Raw genomic sequence first — 24,299 nt, 5'->3', positions numbered from 1 at the left:
AACTTTATACGTTGGTTAAATAACAGATTAGACATGGCTGGAAAAAGAAACAGTTGTAAAGCTAATCTAAAGAAATAACCCAAAATAGGACAAAGAAAGAAGAATATGAAATTATGACAGAAAGGTTAACAGTCTTGGAAGACAGAAGACCGAAGAGAGTCCCAGAGGAAAGAATTAAGGAAACAGAAGCTGGGCAGTATTTGAACAAATACCTGAGAATTCTCTGGGAAGAAATACACTTGCAGCTACACAAAGACCACAAATTAACAAGTGGAATAACTAAAAAGAAAGGTACCCTGGACACGCGAAGCAACACTTTTGCCAAAGAAAAGCCCTTGAACGGAGCCGGAGGGGAGCCGGGGCGAGACCATGGTGTCTCAGCAGAGCGCCGAACCGGACGCAGCGCCGCCGTGGAGCCCGGCCCCCAGACAAGGCACCCGTCAACCTGAAGCTTGTAGCCAGTGAATCTGTGTTTCAAGAACAAGACTGAAATAAACGTATTCTCAGATATAAGCAAAAATGAATTCAACAGCAGGAGACCCTCCGTCCCAGCCTTCTTGACCACAGTCTCAGAGGAACACACATCGGATCACCGATCAGATACCTCCGCGCCCCACGCCCTGAGGTCCGCATTTTCCAGGTGGCACTGAAAACGCTTCACCACCTCCCAGTCGGGTTACTCTCCGCTGTTCTCTTGCAGGGACGACCTGCGCCTCGACCCACTGACCGCGACCTGGGGCTCGGGAACCAGCCTGCCTGAGCGCCACATTCAGCACCTGCGAACGAGACCTACAGAAACTGCCAGCCGAGGTCCATCGGCTCCCCTGCTGGGCCGGCCCTGCTTTCAGTAAAGGGCGGCTGTGATCATTCAGCATCATGATAATGCACTGGTCCCCATGCACGACACGTGCATCCCAACCCCGCGCCTTCTCTCCCTTATCTCCTCTGCTTTCCTGGCCCCAAACACCCCAATCCCGCCAAACCTGCACCGCGTAAATCAACTTATCCCTCAAAGTCCAGCGGCTCCTGGAAATTCGCCTCTACCAGGCCAGCACAGAGCAGGCGCCCTCACTCCTAAACACACGAAACATTTGTTTTTGTTTGTTTGCTTTGGGGGGGGGTAATTAGGTTTATTTAATTACTTATTTTGATGGAGGCACTGGGGATTGAAGCCAAGACCTTGTGCAGGCTGAGCACACGCTCCACCACTGAGCTAGACCCCCACACACACACATAAAACATTTACACAAAGTGGTACTCCGTTAGTTAGCTGTCTACACTGTATGCTCCTGGTCTGCGGAAGGGCTCATCTTAGATTTCCCTGCTTTGCTCACGGAAGGCTTTACTGCCGTGAAAACAGCGATCGCCAAATAAACATGGATTAGCTGATAAAGTCCCAGCGCCCTTGAAGCGACACTTTAGAGGAAAAACATGGCACATACACAAGAAGGCGGGCAGCTGTCTTGGGATGTGCTGCGTTCTTTGCAGTCCTCCAGACAGCTGTACTTCATTCTGGAGACACTAAGTATTTTCCTTAAAGGCGTCCAACAAGGAAGTCGGGTGGGCAGGAAGAAGTGATAAGGGGGACAGCTGACTTCAGGAAACATCTTTCAGAGTCTGTTTCCCAAGGAAGTCAATTTGACCGGGATTCCTATCACCCAGACAAAGAAAGCAGGTCCCCCAGGAGGGGCGCGGCTGGCACAAAGCGGGGGCCCAGTAAACACTGGCTGACTCTGCACAACAGACCAAAGCAACTACTCAGGTCTTTCCGCTTGTTTGTTCAAAAAAAGGAGAGGCAGGTATTCTCATCAGCCCTCAGTCTTCCAGCTAAGCACCGGTAGAGGCTCCCCCACCCTAGAGCCAGTGACAGCAAACCTCTCAAACAAGTCACAAAGAACGCGTGATCAGACTGAGCGTCCAGCCTGCCCCTCCCCCCTGCCGTCTAGCCGCTGCTAATTCAGGTGCTAGAAAAGCCACAGTCACACGGTGTCACACTCAACTAAGTTTTCCCATTTTAAAGGAAAGCTCTCCTTGGTGTCAAATTTAAAATGTCACTATTCTATCTACTGGCGGCCAGAACAAAGGCAAGCTTTTTCATTATAGAAAAACATTCTTATTAAAGAAAACTTGAAAAAAAAAAAAAAAGACAAAAGAATCAGCCAGGAAGACAGAGAAAAGTAGGAAAAAACCCTCAGGCTTCAGACCCACCACTCAGAAATGGCACCCGTCAGCACTCTGGTTCATCACCCTGCAGGTTTTCCCGAACGTGAGATGTTCTGTGTAACTGGGATCAGACGGGGCAGACTAGCCTGCAGCTTGTGACTTAAATAATTTCATGAGCATTCCTTCATGTTTTTCTTTTTCTTAACCTGTGTAATCGCATAGGGTAGGAAAGAAAGATTTTTAAATTAAACCAAGTCAAGAAATACTTACCATTCTCTCTCTTCCACAGAAACTACTGTGGTAAAAACCAGGGACTTCCAAAAGTTCCTGGGTCACTGGAACTAAGATACATTAAAAAAAAAAAAAGTCTGGACACACAGGAAGTGCTTAAGAAATGCTGACTCTCAGGTGACAGAGAGAATATTTACTATAGTCATCTCTGGAAAGATACAAAAGAAATTAAATTCAGCCTCTGGTCCCAATGAATTTTTCCTAACGCTGAGAAGATAAAACGCATTTACACTCAGCAACTAAAGCGCAGCGTAATTCCACACTCATCCTCCTGGCTCTTCAAGGGCTGGGGACGCCCTACGGATTTCTGTACCCCTAGCATGAAGGACAATATTGCAGACACTCAACAGATGTCTGTGGTACTGAACAGAGCTGCAGACTGAGGACCATGCTATTCAGAGACAGGAAAGATGCAAGCTGTGCGCTGAGGTTAAGCTCTGGGGAACTTGGAGTGGCCAATATTCTGCAGAAAGGACGCTGAACCATAGAAGTCTCAGGATCCCCCTGAAAACCAAAGGTGGAAGAATGTTCGTATGGTCCTAACGTATTACAAGTTTGATGTTTCTCCACGACAAGCTTTGAAACCTCTGCTGTGCATACTAGCTACTCATGGGAAGTATAACACATAACAGAGTAGGTACCACTCAGAAATGCAGAAGACACACGAACACCATTCCCTGACATCAGAAACAGGGGCTAATTCTCGAGAAGCTTTCTGTGCATCATGGCAAGTGGGAAAGAGGCAGTAAATTAAGGCTTCAGCGTTCCACACAGAGTATCGCGGCGCGTGCTGTCCTTGCTAAACGAGGTGTGAAAGAATGTGCTGGCCGGCACTTTCTTTCAGGAACTCTTCATACTCCACTGAAGCTGCCTGCACACACTGCTGGCATTCAGAGGGCAGGCACAGAAAGTCTGAAATCTCATTCAGCCCTGACGGCAGCCCGTTCGCACCAAGCAGTTACAAACACATCTTAAAAGAGGGGATCCAGCTTCATACGAGGGCACCACACAGCAGCCTCTGTACACCCTAGCGTCGTTCACATGCTTTCCTTTGTTTTACCCCACTTGTGCTCACGAAAAAATTCAAAGAATCTATGGAGAAGGAATCTGCTAACAGCACATCTCTAACAGCTGCTAGGTGGACTGTACTAAACCCACAGCCTCTTCGATTACACTATGTGCCCAGTTCAGAAAATGCGCCCAGTGCAAATCCGGCTCCTTTCCAAAGCAGTGATGCAAGCCTGCCCTGCGGGGCTGCCGTAGGAGCAAGTCGCCTGGAGCGCAGGCGTCGGGGGTGCACTCAGTCTGTCCGGAGGTGATACCGCAATTCCTTATGATGAAGTGTCTCTAACAGCTGCCCATTCAGTCTCCCCAGCCTGGAGCACTCTAGACCGGACGCCACAGACAAGACTTTGGAAATGAACAGCTGATCCGAGGCAGGCGTGCTTCTGGGCAGGTGTTCCTTGTTTTTCTCAACACACATATGCACACACATATCTGACAATGATCACATCTGTCAGATATAGTTAACTCAAAAGGATTAAAACATAAAAGAATAGGTCATTTAAAAATTTTTTTAGAAGTCCAAACAAATGCAAATGGAAAATATACATTTTTTTCAAAAATGCCCTGGAACTCATGATTTTCAGATTTTGATAAGCTTTTGCACACAAACTGTCTTAGTCCAAGAACACAGACTGTTTCTGTTTTAATTCTAAACGAAGCACTTCTCTCTAGGACATCAAAATACTTGGAAACCCACAGTAATTACCACATAATCATTCAAAAAAGACATGTGGCATAACATTTGTAAAGAGGAGCTACACCTGTCACCAATTCAACAAAAGAATATTTTATATACAAACCACACAGCTTTGAACACCTAATAATTTGGTTAAAATGATCCATAACAAGAATTAGATTGTCAAACGGAATAATACATGCAACTAAAAAATGGATTAATACAAATAGTGGAGATATCCACACCCGAGACACACGGGATGGTGCCCTGAGCGAGTTACTGAAACTCTCTGTGCTTCGGTATCTTCATCCACAAAATGGGCAAAATGACAGTAACAACCTCTTAGAGTTGCTACCAATATCAAATGAATACATATTAAAGGGTAACTAATGAAGAACATTTGTATTATATCAGGAACTAAATTGTTTCTAAATGAGAACACGCAAAAATAACAGCAACTGAAAAGAGTAATCATTAAAAAAAAAGACACAGCGGTGATGCCCTGTGGACGAGTCAAGTTTTCAACGTGTTGCAGTATATTTGGAGCATAAAGTAATGGAAACGGGCTCCCTACTAAAAATGACAGCTACCCCCTTCAAAGTGGGTTATACACCCTAACACCTGAATTCTTTGTCATTAGTCCTATTTTGCAAAATTTGATTATCCCTCCTAAGCTCTGCAGGTAAGAAGGCCACAAAAGTAACCCCTGGGGAGACCAAAATAAGAAGTTAAGGGGAGGTGAAGGCCTTTGCATCAGCTGGTTTTACTAGCAAACCACCACAGTGAACCTCAGTCCTGAACTAAACCGCCAAATGTTTCTGCAGTAAAAGCTGTGAACTTTCACGACAACAGACCTTTTCAACAATAGCGAGTTGTTCCAGTCTGTGAATAGGACAGTGTCAGTGTGACCAACAAAGCCGGGAGAGGACATTCCTGACACCCTCGTCCCCTGGCTAGCCTTTCATCATTCATCTCCCCTAACCACACGGTTTTGGAAATCACTTTCAGGCAAAGTATATGGACAGTCTCTACACCCTGAGCTTAGCCTTCATCACGGGGCCCTGCTCCCCAGCTCCTGCCCGGACCCTCACTGTTCCCGCCACCCCTGTGGGCGACCCCCACCATCACCCAAGTGAGCCTCTAACACAGGAGCCTTTGTTTTCCGAGTGCGCCCTCCCCACCCCTTAACAGTCACTTGGGGTTTGACTGTGTGACCCTGGAAAACATCACGGGATGACGACGGCAGCTAGGCAGGCAACAAAGTGACCCAAGTGCTGGGAAAGGACCGGGTCTGGTGGCCTGCGGATGCCACCCGGGAAGGGGTGGCGCGGTGCTGGGGACCACGGTCTGAGTCTCCCCTGGTCCTGCGAGCAGACTTCGGGCTCCGAGTTCTCTCTCGAAGCGGATTGGGACACCCACTCGCGGACTGCGGTGAGGACCGCGTGGGATCAGGTCTCGAGCGCCCAGTGCGCCTCGCGGACACCGGCGTGTGGTCCTGCCTCCCGGTGACCTCCCGCCGGAGGACAGACCCACCCGGTCCAGGGGCCCCCACCGACACTCCAGGGCGGGCCCCGGGGCTCGGAGGCCGGCGGGACAAAGGGCCGGTGGGGACGGGAGACCGGTCAGCGGCCGGCTTTGTTCGCGGCGGGACGTGGGGCCGCCGGACCCGCGCCGGACCCCGCAGCCCCGGGACGCCCCTGCACCCGACCTCCCCGGACCCCGCACCCCCACGGCCGCTCGCCCCGCCCGCACCCGGGACCCCGACCCCAGACCTGGACCCCCGACCCGGCACCTGGACCCCCGGGACCCCCGCACGCCCAGGGCTGCTCCCCTCGCCCAGACCCCGGACTCCCACGCCAGGGCCACTCGACCTCCGGGGCCCCTGCACCCCCGGGCCTCCCCCGCGCCCGCACTGCGGGGCGCGCGCGATGTCCCGCGTCCCCGGGACCCTCGCATCCCCGCCTCCGGACCCGAGCCAGACCTCTGCATCCCCGGGCCCCGCCGCCCCGGGCCCCGCACACCCCGGACCCCACCCCGCCGGCCCGCTGCCCTCGCCGGGCCCCTGCGCCCCGCGCCGGCGGAGGCCCGCGGACTCACCCCGCAGGAGCAGCAGCAGGGCCAGCGCGGGCCGCCGCCTCAGCGCCATGTCGAGCGCAGCTGAGGGGCCGCGGGCCCGCTCCCCGCGCATGCGCCCTGCCCGCGACCCTGTGCCCGCCCCGGTCGCCATAGCGACCACGGCGGCGAGCCGTCGCTATGGTGCGCCGGAAGCCCGAGTCTGGTTGCTATGGAGGCAGGGATGCTCTGGACCCGGCCCTTGGGGGTCCCTTTGAAAGAATTTGATGGGAAGAGGTGAAGAGGCGTGTTCAAGAGTGGGCGGGGTGAATTTCCACAGCTATGAAAGGAATCCGGGAAGAAATGCTCCATTAAAATTTGGGAAATGAACTGCTTCTTATTTTACAAACAAGGATGCAGCCCAGTTATCCAGGAAGCACTATCGCCTGTGCCTCTGTGGGCCCCCAATTCCAAATGTGATGAGAAGGAAAAGCGCTGAAAAATACATAAAACATAAGCAGGACATGCATTATGCAGTGCATAAAAATTACGTCTTTCTAAAATAAACAGAATCCATACTCTCTGTGGTATCCCAAAATCATAATGGTACCCCCAACAGTTGATTCTGCAGAAAAGCGGGGTAACTCTTTGCTTTGATTTCTGAATATTGCGAAATGGTGAAGTTAGGGAAGAAAAACAGAGGACTTATGAGGACAAGCACACAAGATGAAGAAAACAATTAAATGCACTGGAAATTGGACCTAGGGATACAGGAGAACTTGAGTGTTGTTTAATATGGTGGGAAACTCTGGAAATAGCTTGTATTACATCTAAGGTAAAAAGTACATTCCTAGTGCCCCAGGAAACAGCAGAGTCAAACAGAATTCTGAGGATAGTTGTGAGTAAAATATGCCAGCAACGAATATTTTTTAATGTCTAACTTAAGTACTTCATTTTTCATACATCACCCCAGGTTTTTTTGAGTATTTTACTATTCTTAGTTTGTAGAAAAGTAGAACAATGTGTGTACATATGTATGTGTATAAGAATGCATAACTTACATGTAAGCTAAATCACGAATGCCAAGAAACATGAAACAGATCAAGGCTGTTGCCAAGGATGTGCTCCAACTGCCATTGCATATGATCTTCTTTATAAGTCTTTATAACTGTTCAGACTTTTGAAAGTGTGAGTTAATTGCATTCCCCCAAATCTCATAAAGACAGAATAAAAATTAAAAAATAACTCAATTACCTATTATGACTCTATTGTCTTTCTTTTCCTAAATCTTCTTTCTGTTCCAGTTTACTATGTTTCAAAGGCACAAGTAAAAGCATGTAAAAATTATTTTATAGTAGTGGCCTCGCTCCCTTCATTAAACACAAAACAGAAATTGAAAAGAGTAAAATTCTACTTAGAACCACTGACTTTTTTTCCTTTTGCTCTAGAAATGGAGCAGGACCCTGTGGGGCCAACCCAGGTAAAAATCCTATGTCCCCATTTCTTGTTTGTAGGAAATAGGCTTCATTCAGCCTCCTTGACCTTCCCTGAGTTCCAAAGGGCATATTCAAACAGTTGCTTATCAGGGAAGAGAGAGAACACAGAAACAAAGGAGGAGCAATCAAAAACAATAGTACAGGGATGGGGCAAGGTCCTGGTTCCTCCTCATGGAATATATGACAGAACCTATGAGTTCTTCTGCAGGAGCTAAGGCCCCACCCTCGATGGAGGAAGGGATGATGACATCAACCTTTTCTGACTTCAGTCAGCTAGAGCTGGACTCTGTCGACTGGGCCCCAGTTCTGTACTGAATTGTCCTCTGCTCAGGACCCTTCATGAATATGCACATATCCTTAGCTTACAACTTCCCCAATGCTGCCCTTGGGAGACACGGCTTTGGGAAGGATCCCTGGTGTGCTCCTTACTCGCTGCGAGTCACACACCCTTCCTTCTCCCGATCTTTGGCTTGGTTGCGTCTTTTGGCTCAACACCTACCACGAGGCAAACCCAGACATGCAGCATATGCTGTTTTGAAAGTTCTTCAGTTCAATTTATTTGCACGTTCCTCTCCTTTGTAGCTGTTCATTTGAGAAAGGTCATATTAATGCCAAAGTTTTGATTTAAAGTGGCTTCCTAGAGAAACTATTTAGCAGGCCTTTCATGTTTCACCAAAGGGAGGCAGGGCGTCCTGGGCTAGAGTGCGTGCATGTGCGTGTGTGCGTGTGTGTGTAAGTGAAGACACCATACGTGCTGTGGGTGAAAGAAAGAGTCCCAGCCCTGGGGTCTCTCTCCTCACCAGCGCCGGCACAGCAGCAAGCCGGGACGGATCCCCACAACGGAAGCCTGACGCAGGACTTACTTCTCCCAGGCTGGGGCCCTAAGGATTGTGAATCCCAGCTCCCCAACAGGCGGCTGCTGCAAAGCCTTCTCTGAGAAAGCGGAGAAGCAGGGCTTGGCCAGGTGCCCCCCGCAGACCCCGGGGAAAGGGGTCTGGGCGGCTGGTAAACAGCACTCCAGACCGCTTCCGGGAGGACACCGCCGTGAGATGAGACAGATCAGCTCTTTTTTTCTCTCCACTGGGTCTGGTGAACATTTCCACTGGCCTGGGGTAAAGTGAGAGACTTTTCTTAGTCTGTGCTCTGGGCCTGGGGACACACAGATCTGAGCTGTCCTGGAGCCAAGCCAGGACAGCAGCTGTGAAGTGGGAAGACTCAGGCAGACAGGTTCCTGCGGCCCGTGACACTCAGGTGTGTCCCTCCAGGATGCTCCAGCTGCTCTGTTTACAGGTTGAAGATATTTTCAGCCCAATCCTCCAATTAGAGGGAATTGTCTCTCGACATCAATCGTACTACTGAGTGTCTGCTCCCTGGAGGCACCGAAGAGACCAGCGCCTCGGCTGCTGCAGCGACCCTCACCTGCCTCAGAGTCCCTCCCAGGGTCCGTGCCAGGGTCAACCCTACCTCAGCATGTGGGGAGGAGAAGGTCTTCTTAAGGACTAGGCCCAGGGGCTCATCACTGCCACCTGAACGGCTCACTCCTTTCCTGGAAGGGAAGGACAGTTTTGCGTTTGTCATTGCAGCATTCAGGATGTCCTGGCCCAGGTCTGGAGGGAGTGGGAATTTGATCCCAAGACCCCATCTCTGGTGGTGATGAGGATAACACCACACGTTCTTTTTCCAGGGATTATTCACTATCTTGCCTCTTAAACAAGTGGATAAATGCTCTGCATAAGACTAAAATTTCTCTCTAATGCGACAAAGTTGTATGCCCACGAAATTCAGGATGAGGAGTAGTGGGTGCTGGTCCTCTGGGGTGAGGACCCAGCAGCAGCACAGCAGAGACTCAGTCTGTCGGGATTGGTTGGGGTGGCCACTCTCGGCCGGCGGAGGACGGAGACCTTGAACCACCCGGCGGGAGAGCGCCTAAGCTTCCGTGCCCTTAGCACTCTGAGGTCTCCCCCAGGTCCACTCACTCTTTGCAGACAATGGCTTGTTTTCTGGCCGGGTGTCGTTCCCTAGAATCGCACCGTCCAGTGTCCTGCAGTGCAGCACAGAGATGCCCTTTGTGCCCCCCTTGGGGGCGGCTACCGCCGCCCCGCCCAGGGCACGCCTCGTTGCCTTCCAGTAGGACTGGAACAGGGTCTGCGGGCACTGCCTTCACCTGCGGCCTCCAGACGTGTCTTCTCAGAGCTGTGAGCTGTCCAGGGCCTGGAACACAGGTGGTGATCAGCAAATATGTGTAGACGGACGTGTGTAAGACTCCTGCGTCTCGCAGAGCTGGCACCTGCTCCACATTCTTACGTGGCTCCTTGAAACCTCAGGATCTACCTAAAATCCCTCACATACCTGAAAAAGTCACGCTGAAAAACATCAGCCCGTGGTCACAAGTACGACGGCTCCGCGTCTTCCGCTCATCTCACTTGCACCCTCGAATCTAGTCACTCCCGGTTATTCCAGCGTGAGACTCGTCGCCCTCGGGAGCCGCTGAAGCCTTCCGAGTGGTCCCTGCACCTGCACCTGCACCTGTGCTGCCCTCTCTCAGCCCCGTCCCTCTGCCAACTCGCACCTCCAGCGTGTCCTCTGGGAACCACTTGCGGCTTCAAGCCTTCACGGAAGGGTTCCCGGGGCCTCCGCCATCCTCGGAGGGGCGCTGGACCTGTATCCGCCACTCTGTGCACGTTGGGCTGTAACGCCACGTTTTCTCTGCCGTTCTTTTCAGACTTCTGGAGCTTCGCACCATTTCCCACCTCCCTTCTTCTCTCATACATGCCTCTGAGACGCATTCCTCTCCAAATCCCCACGTGCTGCAGCCCACGCGTAACCTCCGCCGTCTTCACTGCCACCCAGCCCCCGGGATTTCCCAGTTGCCCTCAGAACTCCTGCCGGACCACCCATTATTAGAGGGTTAGAGGGCTGCCTTATTAATCGCCCACTACCGGGGGCTGGAGCCGCCTTGCCTTTGCTGACTTCTGGCTTTATGGCACTGTGGTCCAAGAGCAAGGTCTGCGCGAAATCATCGCTTCCTGTTTGTTGAGACTGTCTTTGTAGCTTAGTGAGAGTTCGTTGTTTTATTTTTTAAATTTTGCTATCTTTTTTCTTTTTTTAAATATCTTTTGGGGGGATGTAATTATGTGTGTGTACATATAATATATATTTTATGGTACAGGGGATTGAACCCAGGACCTCCGGCATGCTAAGCATGCGCTCTACCACTGAGCTACACCCTCCCCCAAGGGTTCATTGTTATAAATGCTTCATGGGTGCTTAGAAAATAAAGTGTCTTCTCTAATGGTTGGGCGTAGGGTTCTAAGTATGTATTCACTTAGTTAAATGTATTTATTGTGCCACTTAAAACGTCAGTTAACTTTGCCCTTTTCTTTAAACTTCAGCTATTAACTTCTGGGCAAGTTTTGTTAATATCACATATGGTCACAGACTCCTCAACGTTTCGTTTCCGTTTTCACGGCATGGGGCTTTGCCCCTCCCACTGCCCCCCACTGCCCCTCCCACAGCACCCCCGCCTCCCCCCCCCCCCACCACCCCGGCCTCAAGTTCCGGTCCTGCAGCCTTAGCTGCTCTCCAGAGTAGGCCTCTAAACACTGTTCTCCAAACACACCCGATCGTCTCCACCAATGAAATCACGGCAAACGCCCCGCGTGCCGGCTTTCCCTGTGGTGGCCTCCAGCTGGGGGTCCGCAGGCTCAGTGCAGGCCTCGGGCCACGTCCCGGAGGGCCTGTCACACAGCACTTGCTCAGTAGCCAGGTTAGAGCGTTGGGAAAACACACGCATGCCCGTGCCGTGGTGACACGCGGCGGAATCTCCCGTAAAGATTTTTCAGAAGAAAAGAGTGCGTTTGTGCTTGGGCTGACGGAGGAAGTCTTCCTCCTGGAGCTGCAGAAAGAACTGCATGACCTTCGACACTCCCCTTTCATCACTGACTCACCCACCCAGCAAACGCGGTGCCCTTTCTGCCCGGCACTGGGAGAGGGACCCGCGAGAACGTGGGCACAGCTTCCTTCTTCCAGGAGCCCCGAGTCCAGCGGGGAGACAGGAGGAGAAATGATTGTGCCTCAGGCGTCCAGTAACTCCAAGAATGAGCCTACGTGGAACCCCCTGCATGACCGAGTCACACGGGAGATTCGTACCAGAATGAAAACACATGTGAGCGTGAACTGCAGAAAGACATCCCCAAGTGACAGAAACGAGGAAGGACATGGGGAACCCAGATGGTAAGTCTGCAAGCCGGAGCCTCGGCCACGTGGCCAGGAGGAGGAGGAGGTCGCCCCAGAACCGGGGAGGGGTCCGACCCCCACGTGGGGAAGCGCGCAGGCCTCAGAACCCATCTGAAGCAGGACTTTGGGACTGAAATCTCTGCTCCCTTCGGGTAAGACAGCTAGGAAAAACCTCCGTTCATCATTTTCTGCCCTAAGCTGCAGTGAGGAGAAACCCCAATGGTTTCCTGTGAGAAACTCAACTTTCCAGGCGTGGAGTGTGAACCTTCACCATCTCTCAGGGCATGGAGTCCTCAAGCTGAGAAATTAATGTAAGACTTGTTCTCTCACTGGGGACACTCTGGCCAACCAGTGGAGGCAAAGCCACAACTCTTCCTGGCGGTTCCTGAGACTTTAAGGCCCCCGGAATAAAGCACTCGTGAAGATGCTGGCTCACCAGCAGGAGGAGGCCAGTGTCTCGGGCAGAGACGAGACGCGGACAGGACAGGTGGGAGAGTCAGCGTCCCAGATCCTGACAGAGTGAAGCAACCCAAAAGAGACGGCAAAATAAATGGCCTCACAACGTGCACACAGAAGGGGACTAGAGAACACGGAGGGCAAAGGGCACTGGAAAGACCAGGCAGACGAGGGAAAGAGCCACACGGTTTCCAGGAACGAAACATTTGGGAGGGAAAAAACACACACAACTTCAGTGGATGAATTAATAGTTGACGGAAAGAAAATTTGTGAAACGAAAGAGAGATCTTAGGAAATCACCCAGGATGAGGCACAGAGAGATAAAGACACGAATATGGGAAGAAGGTGTTCAGATGTGCAGCAGAGACTGAGAACTGCCGAGGGATAGAACAAGAACAAGGGAAAGGCAGTAACCGAGGAGCGGATGGCTCAGAAATTCCCAGAACTGATGGAAGACACAGAGCCTCAGTTTGAAGTGGCTCTCGCACGACACCCCATTCTGTTTCGTCACCCCTCGCCACGCGGGCCACTCCTAGACAGCAGAGTGAAGCACTGAACTCAGAGCTAAAGGAAAACCCCAAGTCAGTGACGCTGAAAAGAGAGGCTCTTTCCGAGGGAACCATGGCAGTGCAACAGAGGCCGGAACAACAGGAAACAACTGCTCCAAAGAGCTGAGGGAAAGAAGTCGGTCCGGGGGTCTGACCCCCGGAACTTGGGACTCAGGAGCAGGGCCGAGAAACGAGAGGTGGTGTGTCGGCTGTTTACGTGCTGAAGAAGTGCTCAAGGGTGCTGGGGAGGGACAGCATAGAAGATACTAACTGCTGTGTATAAAGCAGATACACGGCACAGCACAGTGGGCCACATGCAATGCCTGGGAATAGCCTGTAACGGAAGAGAGCCTGAAAAAGAACGTGCGTGTGCATGACTGAGTCACCGTGCTGTGCACCTGACACTAACACAGCACTGCACATCGGCTACTCTCCGATAATAATTTTAAAAAGGAAAGAATAAAAAGAAGAGAGAAATCTGTCCTTTCTTGGAGAAAATTGTCCATGAGGAAGCGATGGGACGGAAGGAGCAAAGCTGACAAGAACTCCGGTGAGCAGGCGGGCATCTGGAAGTGAGAGCCAGCTCTCAAAACAGGCAGTAGTAATGATGTCAACCTACCTGCGAGTTTTAAACAATAACCCAAAACACTCCACTAACACACATACGTATTACACTAACAACACGCAAAACTAGTGTTGGGAGACGTTCAGAGCAGGGGAGGACAGTGTTGAAGTTGAAATGAGAGCGCAGAGTCCAGACATGACGGAGCCCTCGACGGGAGAGGCGAGAAACACACGACCTCCAGCCTGCAGCACAGGTGAAGGTGTCGGGCAAGGACGCCAGTCTGAGCTGCTGGTAGCCAGTGGGGACCCGGCTTTCCACCAGCGCAGCGACGCCTGTCAGAGCGAACCCCACCCTAACTCCCCACCGCCCTGGGCAGAACTAACCACTGACTCCCTGCTCCGAAGTGCCTTGGAGCACCTCGGAGAGAAAGGGCAGAAACGTCTGGGAAATCTGTGTCAACCACCTTCCAGGGAGCCCAGGTGAGCAGCACAGGGCGGGGGCTGACCCCCACTTCTGTTCCCTCCCTCGGTGGCCGGCCCACCCCTCTCTTGGGGGCTGCCTAGGGCCCCCAGCACTCTCCACCCTGCTCAGGGACCCAGTGCCTGGGAATCAGAGGGGCTTCTGCTGCTTGAAGATGGAGACAGACTCTGAGGATGCTTCTCCCCCCAGCCCAGCCTTAGGTGGGAGGGACTCTGCCTGCAGGCACCCTTCTCTCCTTCCCTGGCCTGCTCCCCACCCTTGGCTGTCCCCTGGGGGCACTTTCTTCAGCACAAACCCTCCTCATCTCCCTCAGCTTCCTGCCTCACCCAGACAAGGCCAGGTCCTTGGACAGGGCTTAGGTATCCAGGCTCCTCTGGCCACTGTTGGACTTCACTCCAGCTCTTTTGTCCTTGCTCCCCCTCCGCCCCATCCTCACTTCCTTGTCTTTTCTCCGCGGAGCAAGTCAGCTGCCCACCCTCCAGGGCTGGGCTGGGAGCAAGGACGTCCAGAGTCGGCCACTGAGCAGTCAGGCCCTGGTTAAATCCTTCCAAGTCTCCGGATTTGTGTTCCTAATTCTTTCATGGGAATCACACGGTCGCCTGACCCCCACAGGTGTTCTGTGATCGTCTACACAGAACAACAGACACAAATGCACTTTGGAAGCAGGAAATGCCAACGCAGCGTCGGCATTCCATCTGAGGGAGGGACATTCCCCAGCCCCCTCTCCCACTGCCCATCGGGGAGGACGCGGGGTGCTGGTCCGGCCCCTCTGCGGGGCTGGGTGCAGTAACAGTGTGCAGGAAGGATTAGCCGCGTGCCACCTAATTCCTGTTAATCAGGATTGTGGGCAGCTTGTGCTTGTAAGTAACGCTGAGCCGCTGCCCAGCCCCCAGGCTCCCAGCCCCCCTTTCCCTTCCCTCAGTCGGGGCCCTCCCCCTTCTGCCCCCCCCCCCCGCCGGCACTGTCACCCCCACGCCCGCCCGGCTGAGTGTCCACCCCCTGCACGCTCCCTCCAGGGGCTGTTTCCCCGACGGCCCTCGGTCGGCACGTCCCTGTCCCTTGCTTCCACCTCGGCACTTGGGTGCTTCCGTCCCCTGCAAGTTCTCCCGTTTTCTTTAAACCTCACAGACCCACGCACATGACTTCTGTTCTCGAAGCAGCAAACACCCTGACCCTTGGCTGACCTGCAGAGGCCAAGTCCAAAAGCCCCCCTTCCCAGCTGCTGGGAAGGGCGTCCCCCTCACACTCTCCCGACCTCACAGAACATTCTGACGCCGAGGCGCCCTGCCCTCAGAGCTGAGGACAGGCTCTCTGCTTCTCCTCCTCCATGTCCGCCTCCCCATGCTGAGTGTGTGACACGGAATCGAGCTTCCCACCCAAGGTCGAGGGGGTCTGGCCCTCATCCTGTGTGGGTTTGTGTTCTAGTCCGCATCACACTGGGTGTGCCGTGTCAGTGCATGCGTGTGTGTACATGCGCAGGCGTGTGCACCGGGCGTGCGCCCACCTTTCACGTGGAGAAGTGCCTACAAGGCAGCCATCACGTCACTCCGTGCGGAGCCCCACGTGCGGAAGTGTGGGGAGGTGATGTGGGGGGCGTGTGGCTGGCGTGAGCACAGACGTGTGTGCACAGATGTGTCAGAGCCGTGTTTTGCAGAAAGCTGTTGGTGGGGCAGGAAAATGACATTTGTAGAAACACATATTTAACCACAGAAATAAGCTGAGGTGGGAGAGGTGTTCGAAGGTTGGGTTTCGGATGAAAAATGGACAGGAAGCTCTCTTGTGGTTCTTAGAAGGATCAGAACCCTCTCCCATGATAGCCCCTTAATATGACTGATTCTGGGGCAGCGGCAAACATCCAGGGTTTGGCTTCCCCCCGAGAATTGGCTTTGTTCCCAAGAAGCTAGTAAGATAAAGAAAAAGCAGCTGTGGCCCTGTCCCTCGGTCTCTCAGGCCCCAGGGATACACGCGCAGATCTCCTCCAGGTCCCCGACCACCACACTGGCCCTCCCGCCTGAGGGAGCTCTCAGAGCCCGATCCCACCGCCCAGTCTCGACGGCTTACAAAGGAGAGCGGGGAACAGAGAGCAGCCTGGCCTGAGCGCCCCCCACAGTCTGGACCCCACTGCTGAGCCCACCCACGGCCCAGCCCCCTCTGGCCCGCCGTCCAGCCTGCCCGGCCGGCAGGGGCGCAAGTGTGGGGGCAGCGGGCCAGCCCTCCCGGCCTCCAGCCGCGCGGCACCACCTCGTGGCCGCCCTAACCATCGCAGCTCCTCACGCCCACACCGGCCGGCACTCGGCTTTAAAGGCCTGTGCTGACCGTCGGAGGGGGTGCAGGTCTGTGGAGCTTTTCCTGGTCTTCCCGATGGACAGCGCCCTGGTCCTCCCCCGCACCCTCCCTGGGGCCCCGGGCCCCTCTCTCGGGTAGTCCTCGCAGAACGTCCGAGGCCTCTGCGCCTGTGTGCCACGCCCCTCGCGGGTGGCCCGCTCCCCAGGCGGGGCCGCGCTGACTCGCTGGCGTAGCCCCACCTCGCTGGCGCCGGCCGCTCTGCGTGTGGCGCAGACCCCGCAGGGAATGACGTGGCTCCTCCTTTTCACGTCACAGCGGAGGGGCGACTTCTCCCCTAAGTCTCCAGGAACCCCCGCCCACCCCCACCTCGGGGTGCTTCGGGAACTTGGATTCTTCGGTCGCACTTACTGCACCAGGTGGCAGCCGCCTCCTTACCTGCCGTTCTCACCCACAACGTGACAAACTCCTGCAGGAAAGATGAGCCTTTCGGTCGCCGTGGCCTAGACTGTCCAGGGCAAGCTCAGCAGCTGGCGGGGGGCGTGGATGGAGGCGGGGCCGGGGGGGGGTGCTTGAGAGATCCCTCGACACTCTGATACATGCGCTGACCACGGAGTTCTGGGCTGTTTTTGGAGGGAAAGTAGCCCCAGCCACTTGAGAAGCAACAGGGTGATCTCGGCAGGGGCAGGGGTGGCTGGCCTTTGAAGGGACATTGTCTGCTCCCACTCGGTGGGGAATTTCGTGTTCCCCGGGCTCAGCCTGGCCCAGAACTTGGCAGGATCTCTGGGGCGGTCGTGTTCGTCACCCAGCCCGGGTGGGAGGGTGGACGGGTGGGAGGGGAACCGTTTTGGGAAAGATGTTGGGGAGTGTGTGTGTGTGTGATGAGTCAGGGCCACGGAGCCAGGAGCCTAATCTCTGCTCCCCTCTCTGTGGGGGCAGTTCTCACCCCTCGGAGGGGGTGGAGGGCCACCAACTGTCTTTGGAAAGTTTTCTTAGTCATAGCTTCTACCAAGTCAGCTGGAGCTTATGTAAGTGGGCCTTCGTTCTGCAGACGACAGGGCCCGATGGGTCAGAACGTCTGCCACCCCCACCCCAGCAGCACCTGCCTGTTCCAGCCCCTCGCACCCACCTGGCCAGGGGCTGCCCCTGAGGAAGTAGCGCTCGGACGTCTGCGCCGACCTGGAAGGGGCTTAGGCTACCCTCCTGCGGCCATGGGGTTGTCTGTCTTCAGCTCCTGCTGGCCCAACACCAGGCGGGGCAGTGAAAGTAAAGGGGGGCCCCCAGAGCCCTCCAACCCCTGCACCCGCCTGAGTCGGAGCAGCGGGGACCCCAGGCGGGCCCCGTCTCCCCAGGGCGCTCGCTCTCCGGAGACACGTACAGCTTGGGAATTCCTGTCTCCGACCCCAGAGCCAACGTGTCCGTCGCGCCCTGAGTCCTGTCAGACACGGCCCCAGACAAGGCCTGCAGTGGCTGTAAACTGAGGGAGGGGAGGGGGAGGCAGGGGTGCCCTGGGGAGGCAGCGGAGCTCAGGGGCCCGTGGAGCGTTTGGGCCCTCCGCAGGCTTCCACAGGGCAGCAGGGGGCGCTGGGAAAGCCTTGCCACCCTCTGCTCCTCGCTGGAAGGGAAGTGCTCTTCCTGTGCCTCAGGCCCAAGGGGTTGGGGCTGGAGCCTTGGGAGGAGGTGAGAAAATAAGGAGGGGTTTGTATGGGGCGACACCGTCAGGCCCCCCCACAACCCGCACACCCTCCATGACAGGGGGAGTGACGTTACCCCGGGAAAGGGGACGAATTTCCTGACGGCCAGGGTGGCTACTCTGGCCCAGTGGCCTGGGCGGCACCAAAGTTCTGGAAAGCACGTTACAAACTCAGGCCTCTAGACAATGAGCACATCCTGAACAGAGTGAGGCCTGGCAGGAGCCTCCAGCCCCCTCCTCAGTGCGAGGGAGTTTCCTGGGGCCAGAGGCCGCTCTGAAGCCAGAAGGAAGGACCTCGAGGGGCCTGAGATTGGGTGAGACCAGCTGAGAAAGCGAGCGGGGCCGGGGGTGGGGGGTGGCTGTGAGATGGGGGCTCCCACGCTGGTGCCATACTGATCATACTGACCCCCAGATTCCTGGCCACGCTGCGAGGCACAGCTGCTGCAGGGGGCACGGAGACACCAGCTCCCCCTCTGCTCCGGGGCCCGGAGGCAGGGGGGACACACGACAGAACTTACTGGGGCCCCTTGAGCGAGAGCTGGGGGGCTCCCGGAAGGGAAGGCAGGGACAAGGGAGGATTGCAGAGGAGGGAGGAGGGCCTGAAGTTCCCCCGACACTGCCACACTGCCGACACGACACTGCCTGGTGCCAGCCGGCTGCAGCCTCGGTGAAATTCTGAAGGGAGCGCCCACTCCCCGTCCTGGGCTTGCGGTAAAACCAGGGTAGGATCTGTTTCTACCCGCATACTCTGAGCCCCCAGTCCTGGAATTTCGGGCCCTCCTGCCTTCTCTGCATCGTGGGGACACAGTCTGTTAGGCTACACAGGGCTTGGGGAGGGGGTCCCGGAGCCCAGACCCAGGGCGCTCCACGCTCACTGTGATCCACATCCACGCGGCACGGTCCTGGCTGGGTCTGTGCGCAGGGTTGGGCTCCTCTGGCAGCTTTCCTTCCCGGGGAGGCAGCCGTCCCTACGTCTCTCTGGCCCTCGGAGAAGCTCCAGCAGGCGGCGGGGTCCCTCACCGCTCAGGAGAGGAGAGAGACTAGACAACAGAGCCAAGGTTGCGCCTACAGACACGGGGGCCCGGCCCGCCCAAGCGCTCCCGTCCCCGCGGCGCGGCCACTTCCGGAGGGGAGGCGGGTGCTGGGCTCCCCCGGAGGGTGTGCAGTGAGGACCCCCGGAGTGGACGTGTGGACAGCCATCTCGGCTCTGAGCTCTCGCCAAATGTCAGCTCTGGTTTTCACACACGACCAACCTCACGTGTCTGATCCTGTTTGTCCCAGACAGACAGCGTGTCCCAGCGATGCCGGCCTCCTGCTTCCGGCACCAGGAGCAGCCCATGCTCAGCCCCACGTCTTGCCCATAAACGTCCTCCCACCTCCTGCACAGCAAGCGCAGCCCCCACCACCGAGGCCTGGCGGGCGCCGCCTCCTTCCCAGAGCCTTCCCTGAGCTGCTAACCCGCCCGCCTCTCTGCCTCCTGGTTGCCGTGCTTCCAGCCGGTGCCTTGAAGGGTACCGTTGGAGTCACAGAATGATGGAGCCTGTCGGCTAGAAGAGCCCTTACGGGGGACCCTGTCCGTTGCTTTCAATCAGGGTGGTAGGTAAGTAGCAAAGGATGGACCAGCATCCTTGGCTGCTCCCTGCAGGCATCACGGATCAGCCACGGCACTCTGCCTCTGAATCCTTCCCAACACCGAGCCCCGGGCTGTCGGCACCGGCCCGTCAGAAGTTCTACTGCCGTCTCCAACCCCGACAGCCAGAAGTCACCTGCTTCGGGCCCCAAGGCCCCAGCCGTGGCCCTGCTCTCACCCTCGCCCAGGCTCCCATGCCACACCGCTCCCCCTCTGTCTTCGGCTCTTCTCTGCCCACCGTCCTGCCCTCCTGATGAGGAGCGCGATCAGCTTGTGAGGGTGCGGATGATGGTGTAACCTGCCCCTGCCAGGGCCGCACAGCCCTGCCTGCCTGCTGAGGGCGTGGCCGCGGGGCCCTCCCCATTTCCTCCACCTGTCTTCAGCGCCCAGGTGAAGGCGCAGGGGGACTGGGGCTAACGTGGCTCAGTCTTTGTGCTGGTCCAGCCCGCCCGGGCTCTGAGTCCTCCCCTCCGTCCTCAGCAGGCCAGAGCTCCCGTCACCGAGAAGCCACAGGCATGCTGGGCGTCGGGGCCCAGAGCGGGGCTCTTCCCTGGGCCGCTTGTGCGCGGAGGGGCCTCTGTCCCCAGCTGCCCGAGGGGCTGTAGGGAGAAGCAGGGAGAGAGCAGATGCCCAGCCCTCCGGCCCCGAGGCCTGGGGAGGGGTGTCCTGAAGGGGGTCCCGTGCCTGCGGGCAGAGTGGGAGGCATGGAAGGAGGGGGCACGGCTAATGCTCAGTTTGCTGGAGGTACTTCCGCCCCACCTGGGACTCCTGGAGGCCAGACAGTCTTTCTCCACCCCGTCAGAGGCCTCAGGGACCCATGACCTAACCCGGGACCCCTCCCCAGCCCCTCCCGGTCCCACGGCCACCCGGGCCCCTCTCACGGCGCCCTGCTCACCTGCAGGTCTGCAGAGGCTCCGAGCTGAGCTCTGCTGTCACGTCACAACTTGGCTGAATTTTCTAAGACTTAGATCTCACGGTGTCATTCCTGCCTCAGACGCACTGTCACCTGGCAGGAGGAAGGCCAGCTCCTTGCCGGGGTTCTCATCCTCTGCACCATTTGCCTCTCAGGTTGCGTGACCCGCCGTGTGGGGCATCCTGTGCTCTGTAAGGTGTTAGCGGCACCCCTGGTCTCTGTCAACCAAACACCAGTCACCCTACCCCCTGCCCCAGTATTGCAACCAGAATGTCTCCAGACACTGCAAAAATGTCCTCTGGGGGCACAATCGACTGAGAACCACTGCTTAGCTCACACATAATGCTGACGACAGACCAATGAGTTAGTGCACACCTCACTCTTCCTGAGGGCCAGTTTTCAGAGCATCCCTGTTGGGGTGGCCTGTGGTGTCCCCACTTCATAGACACCTAGGAGGTGCCCCCTGGGAAGGCATTCAGATCTGTCAAGAAAGCCAACGGGTTTTCCCAGTGTTGGGAAAGAAGAGAGGATGCTAATTCAAAACGTCTTCTCCTCGAGGCCAGGCTGCAGAGCCAGAGACAAGGCGGGATGTGAACACAGACCACCTGCTGGCAGACTCGACCTCTCCCCAAGTGCTGCTGCATGCAGCCTGTCTTCCCGCCACCCACATGCACGCACCACCCGCGTGACCGCCTGCAGTCCCCAACCCCACACACCATGCGCCCGTGCGCCCACCTGGGAGGTCTGCTGGTCACTCAATTCCTGGCAGCCGCACTGCCCTCTGGTCTGCAGGAAAGGGTAGTGACCCACCGCCGGAGCGGTGCAGGCTCGGACACAGCTAACCGTGCGGGACTGACCAGTCTGGGGCTCTGCCCTCCATGTTGATGAGGGTGCCTGTGGAGAGGATGGAGTGGGTGGGGGAGGATGGTGGCCCCTCTGAGAGCTGGTGCCCAGTGTGCATTGGACACCAGGAGCTACGGTGCCTCAGGGCAGGCAAGCTAGACACAGTGCCCCCTCCCGGCTGATGCAGCCCCTCAGGGCACCAGCACACGAGGCTGGGTTTTGGCTCCTCCCTGGGCTGGGGCCTTGGAGCTGGGAGGGAACCGCAGCCTCAAGGACGGGCCCGGGCAGAGCTCAGGGTGCCTGTCACGTCACCATGGAGACCCCAAGCCAGCTCTCGGGCAGTCAGCTAGGAGGGGTGTGCAGGTGTCACAATGCACGTCCAGGTGGGAGGAGCGGCAGGTGGCCAGGCCCCTGGGCTGTGACGTTGCGAGCGTCTGTATGCACGTGTGCCCGTCTGCACTGATGCCAGCACACGTGTGCACGTTCATAGTCCTGTCAACATAGAATCTGGGCCCAGGGACCCGTGGGCATTCTAGAACCCGAGAGAATGCAGTCGGCCCCCTGCCCTGCTCCCTTGTGGAGGGAGGGAGGGAAGGACAGTTTGGGAGGCCTTCACTGGAAGCCATGCTGGCCTGTCTTTGCAGGGCCGGCCTGGAGGCAGAGAATCAGAGAGCCCCTCCCGCCCTCTTTTTGGGTGGAAGGGTTGGAGGTCACAGGAGCTCTTGGCCCCTGCCCAGCCTCTCCCAGCAGCTGCCAGCCCCACAAGCCCAGGCCCAAGCTAGCCCCGGGTGCCTGGATGGCTGTTTGATTCGAGGTGGGGTCTCAGGGCCAAGGTGGTGGGTGGGAGAGGCAGGCTGGGATGAGTCACAGATGCCCGTTCTTGTTCCCTGAGGACGGTCGGAGCAGAGAAGGCCCTCCTGACGTGCTGTCGGGCTCTGGGGGGAGGGTGGCTGGGCAGAGAAGACACAGAGGCCAGGGCCACTCCCCAGGACAGGGGCCCGGGACGGTGCCCAGGGCTGCTGGGGCAGCGCGAGGCCATGTGGCCCAGGCTGGGGGCAGAGGCCACACGAAAGTGCAGGACTTCACACCAGCCCCTCAGAGACTCTGCCGGGTGGGGGCAGGGGAGCGTCAGGGGCCTCTGCGGCCTGGGGCGCCCTTGCCCGCACACCGCACACTCACCAGAGGAGGGCGCCCGGCTGCACACCCCAGGCCCCACGTGTGCACTGTCCGGGGGCCCAGGGGTTTGCTTCTCAGTGCAGTTCCGCCTCACACAGGCACACACAGCCTCACAGGCCTCAAATTCCTCTACATCTGAAAAAGACAAGGGGAAAAAAAAGGCCAAGAGATAAGAGGAGATAAAAATAGCTGAAAATAAGCTCTTTGGATCAGAAAGTTCCCTTCTTAGTGAGTCGCCAGTTTTCCAGACTGAGCGCACGCACACACACGCACGCACACACACTCCCCACAAAACACAAACATGCAATTGTGCCTCCAAGTCGCGCGAATCCACACACAGACCCTCGGTCTCATGCTCTGTCCTCAGGGGTAAAATTGCCCTCCAGGGCGTTCTGTGGGCCTTTGGGGAGCGGTCTTATCAGGGGCTCAGCAGGCACAGGCCCCACCCCTGTCCCTGCAGACATCTGGTCACCTGGCCCCCCTGCCCAGCATCTCTGACTCCCCTGTGCTTCCTGGTTCCCCCTTGGAGCTCACACGGAGGGGCGGTCTCTCAGGCCCGCTGCTCCCCTCAGGAGGCCAGAGGCCCAAGGTCAGACAGCCCCCTGCCCAGGCTCTCCAGACCCACCACACCACGCGGGGGAGAGGAGACAGTCTGGACGCTGTGCAGGATTCATGACCGCGTTCCGTCAGTTGCATTAGTGGCTGTGCGGGAGGACGTGCGTGCTCCGGCCTCAGACGAGGCAAGGCCGACAGAGGCATCTGTAGTGGAGACAGCAGGGGGCCCCTCCCTTCCCCACCCTCTTGCTGACACCAGGGCTTTCTCTGCACAGCTACCCACTGTCTTCAGCGCTGCAGGACAGCCCCGCCCCCCAGGCTCTCCAGACTCCTCCAGTGCAGACAGAGCCCCGGGAGGCAGCCGTCTTCCAGGCCCCATGGCCTCTCTCCTTCTCCCCCTCCTTCCTTCTCCCCCTCCTCTCCTTCCTCCCCCCCTCCTCTCCTTCCTCCCTCCCCCTCCTCCTTCCCTCCTCCTCCCCCCACTCTTCTTTCTCTCCCTCCCTTTATGTCCATCCTCTCTCCACCTCCACTGGGGTCTGTGAAACCCGAGTCTGTTTCATTCCAAACATCTAAGTAACTCAGGTTCTGAGGGGCCCTCCCACCTGTTCCAGGGGCATGGCCTCCTGTTCCTCTGAGCTCGGGGTCCCTAAAGCCTACGGGCCATTATGTCCCTGCACCTTTTCAGGAAACCGGGTAGTGGTGGGGCTCCAGCGGGAATGGGGCAGCCAGAGGGGACTCACCTAACGCTGCCAAGCAGACCTGGGCCAGTGGCTCAGGGCCTGGGCCTCGGGATGCTCAAGTGCCCAGGACTATGCCGTCTCCCTTGGGGCCCCTCTGGGGCCCTGTGTCCTCTTCCTCAGCCCTTTGTGCCTGTGCGGCCGGGGCCTCACGGGGCCTGGGGTGGGCTCTGCATTTGGGCTGCGGCCTGGGGTCTGGGCCCACCTTCCGTGGGTTTGGTGAGGTCCCGCCGCTGGGCCTTTGTTTCTTCAACTGCTGAAGCGAATGATCCTCTCACCACCTACATCCCAGGGCATGTCTGTGTGCCTCAAACAGTGAAGCAGCCACCTGCACACCAGCCCGCGGCCCAGCCTTCCAGTGCCTCCTTCCCCTCAGAAGTGCAGCGGGAGGAGCCCACCCCTTCCCCGGGGGACTTCCTGGAGCGCTGGAGCCAAGCAGCA

General features: G+C 56.7%; 1 protein-coding gene and 1 long non-coding RNA gene across 2 annotated transcripts in view; both read right to left on the bottom strand.

The window, feature by feature from the left end:
* Positions 1 to 6,429, bottom strand: part of JAM3 (junctional adhesion molecule 3) — a 39,106-nt gene extending 32,677 nt beyond the window's left edge. The window contains exon 1 of the mRNA XM_031443356.2: positions 6,293 to 6,429. Within this exon, the coding sequence (XP_031299216.1) occupies positions 6,293 to 6,422 (130 nt within the window). The 5' untranslated portion in view covers positions 6,423 to 6,429. The remainder of the gene's footprint in view (positions 1 to 6,292) is intronic.
* Positions 6,430 to 20,528: 14,099 nt separating this feature from the next.
* LOC116150143 (uncharacterized) lies at positions 20,529 to 21,534 on the bottom strand. Its single transcript, XR_004133781.2, has 3 exons — positions 21,283 to 21,534; positions 20,923 to 21,028; positions 20,529 to 20,736 (listed from the first exon to the last, which is right to left on the bottom strand). It is a non-coding gene; the product is annotated as an uncharacterized LOC116150143 (long non-coding RNA).
* Positions 21,535 to 24,299: the final 2,765 nt, after the last annotated feature.

The sequence above is a fragment of the Camelus dromedarius genome, chromosome 34 (assembly GCF_036321535.1).
Source record: "Camelus dromedarius isolate mCamDro1 chromosome 34, mCamDro1.pat, whole genome shotgun sequence".
NCBI lineage: Eukaryota > Metazoa > Chordata > Mammalia > Artiodactyla > Camelidae > Camelus > Camelus dromedarius.
The sequence above is the reverse complement of the archived record's forward strand: the minus strand, read 5'-3'. Positions and strand labels throughout refer to the sequence as shown.